This window comes from Theobroma umbraticum, unplaced genomic scaffold, assembly GCF_002168275.2.
Source record: "Theobroma umbraticum cultivar Fairchild unplaced genomic scaffold, ASM216827v3 scaffold_95.0, whole genome shotgun sequence".
NCBI lineage: Eukaryota > Viridiplantae > Streptophyta > Magnoliopsida > Malvales > Malvaceae > Theobroma > Theobroma umbraticum.
This window is the reverse complement of record NW_018397257.1, coordinates 8,330,671-8,332,023: the sequence shown is the minus strand read 5'-3', so window position 1 is coordinate 8,332,023 and position 1,353 is coordinate 8,330,671. Positions and strand designations below refer to the sequence as shown.

Sequence of the window (1,353 nt, the reverse complement as noted above, 5' to 3'; positions counted from 1 at the left end):
AAAGTTTCAATGGATTTGCTGCATATTTGACGCCAGATGAAGTTGCAAGACTACAAGGTTAATTTATACCAGATTTAGATTACATATGAGAGATATAGTATTTGCAGTTTCCTGTTTTCCTGACCATATGCGTTTTTAACTAATTCTTTTGTCGCATTGTTTCCAGAGAATGAAAATGTGGTTTCCGTGTTCCCAAACAGTTTCAGACAGCTTCAAACAACAAGATCATGGGATTTCATAGACATGCCTATATCAGTTAAAAGAAATACCCAAAAAGAGAGTGATATAATTGTTGGCATGCTAGACTCAGGTATCGTTTGAGCATTTGAAGAAGGATGCTTGAATCTTTCCTTTCTTGTTATCATGATTCTTTTGGACTAATAAATAATATGTGATTAACCGGCAAATGCTTGGGTATTCTCCAGGAATTTATATTGATGCTCCAAGCTTTGATGACAAAGGATTTGGGCCACCTCCATCAAAATGGAAAGGCGTCTGCCAAACAGGAGTCAACTTTACTGGCTGCAACAAGTAATTAAATGAAATCTCTCTTCTTTCTTTTTCTAAATAATTTTTAAAATTAATTTATTGAACAATTCAGATGTTAACTAACAATTATGATTTTATTTAAAATAATTGAGATCCAAAGTTCCCTTAATGTCTACTTGCGATCTTGTTTATCGTTACTTAATGTCTCTAATTTAAAATGCATCTCTCGATCACAGCAAGGTGATAGGAGCAAGGGCATATAGCTTTGGGTCTAGTAAGAATGTATCAGCTGCTGATGACGTAGGCCATGGATCTCACACTGCGTCCATAGTAGCTGGCGTTCCGGTCCAAGATGCAAGTTTCTATGGCTTAGGACAAGGCACAGCTCGAGGAGGTGTTCCCTCAGCACGCATTGCTGTCTATAAGATCTGTGATGTTAGTGGCTGCAGCGATGTTGCTATCCTTGCTGCATTTGACGATGCCACTGACGATGGTGTTGACATAATATCAATGTCCGTTGGCGGGCCTGCCCCGGATTTTTTTGCTGACCCGATAGCAATCGGTTCATTTCATGCCATGAAGAAAGGTATCTTGACAAGCTGTTCCGCCGGAAATAATGGGCCCGATTTGAGTTCGTTAACTAACGGGGCTCCTTGGATTTTGACTGTTGGTGCTGCTGCTACGGACAGATTGCTAAGGACTCCAGTTCAAATTGGCAAGAACATTAAAGCTTTGGTAAGCATAATCTTTTTCACAATTCTTGCATTCCACTTCTCATCTTTATGCATAACCAGCTCAACTTGCATGTTCAAATCTAACATTATAGTCCCACGTGTTGGGATACTTGTTCAGGTTCTTGAGTCT

The 1,353-nt window shown here is 39.3% G+C and overlaps 1 protein-coding gene across 1 annotated transcript in view; it reads left to right on the top strand.

Annotated features, from left to right (window-relative positions):
- The window catches only part of LOC110412410 (subtilisin-like protease SBT4.15), a 5,918-nt gene that overhangs the window by 545 nt on the left and 4,020 nt on the right, over window positions 1-1,353 (top strand). Inside the window, exons 2-4 of the mRNA XM_089782916.1 lie at window positions 167-310; window positions 426-531; window positions 726-1,224. Coding sequence (XP_089639042.1) covers window positions 167-310; window positions 426-531; window positions 726-1,224 — 749 coding nt within the window. The remainder of the gene's footprint in view (window positions 1-166; window positions 311-425; window positions 532-725; window positions 1,225-1,353) is intronic.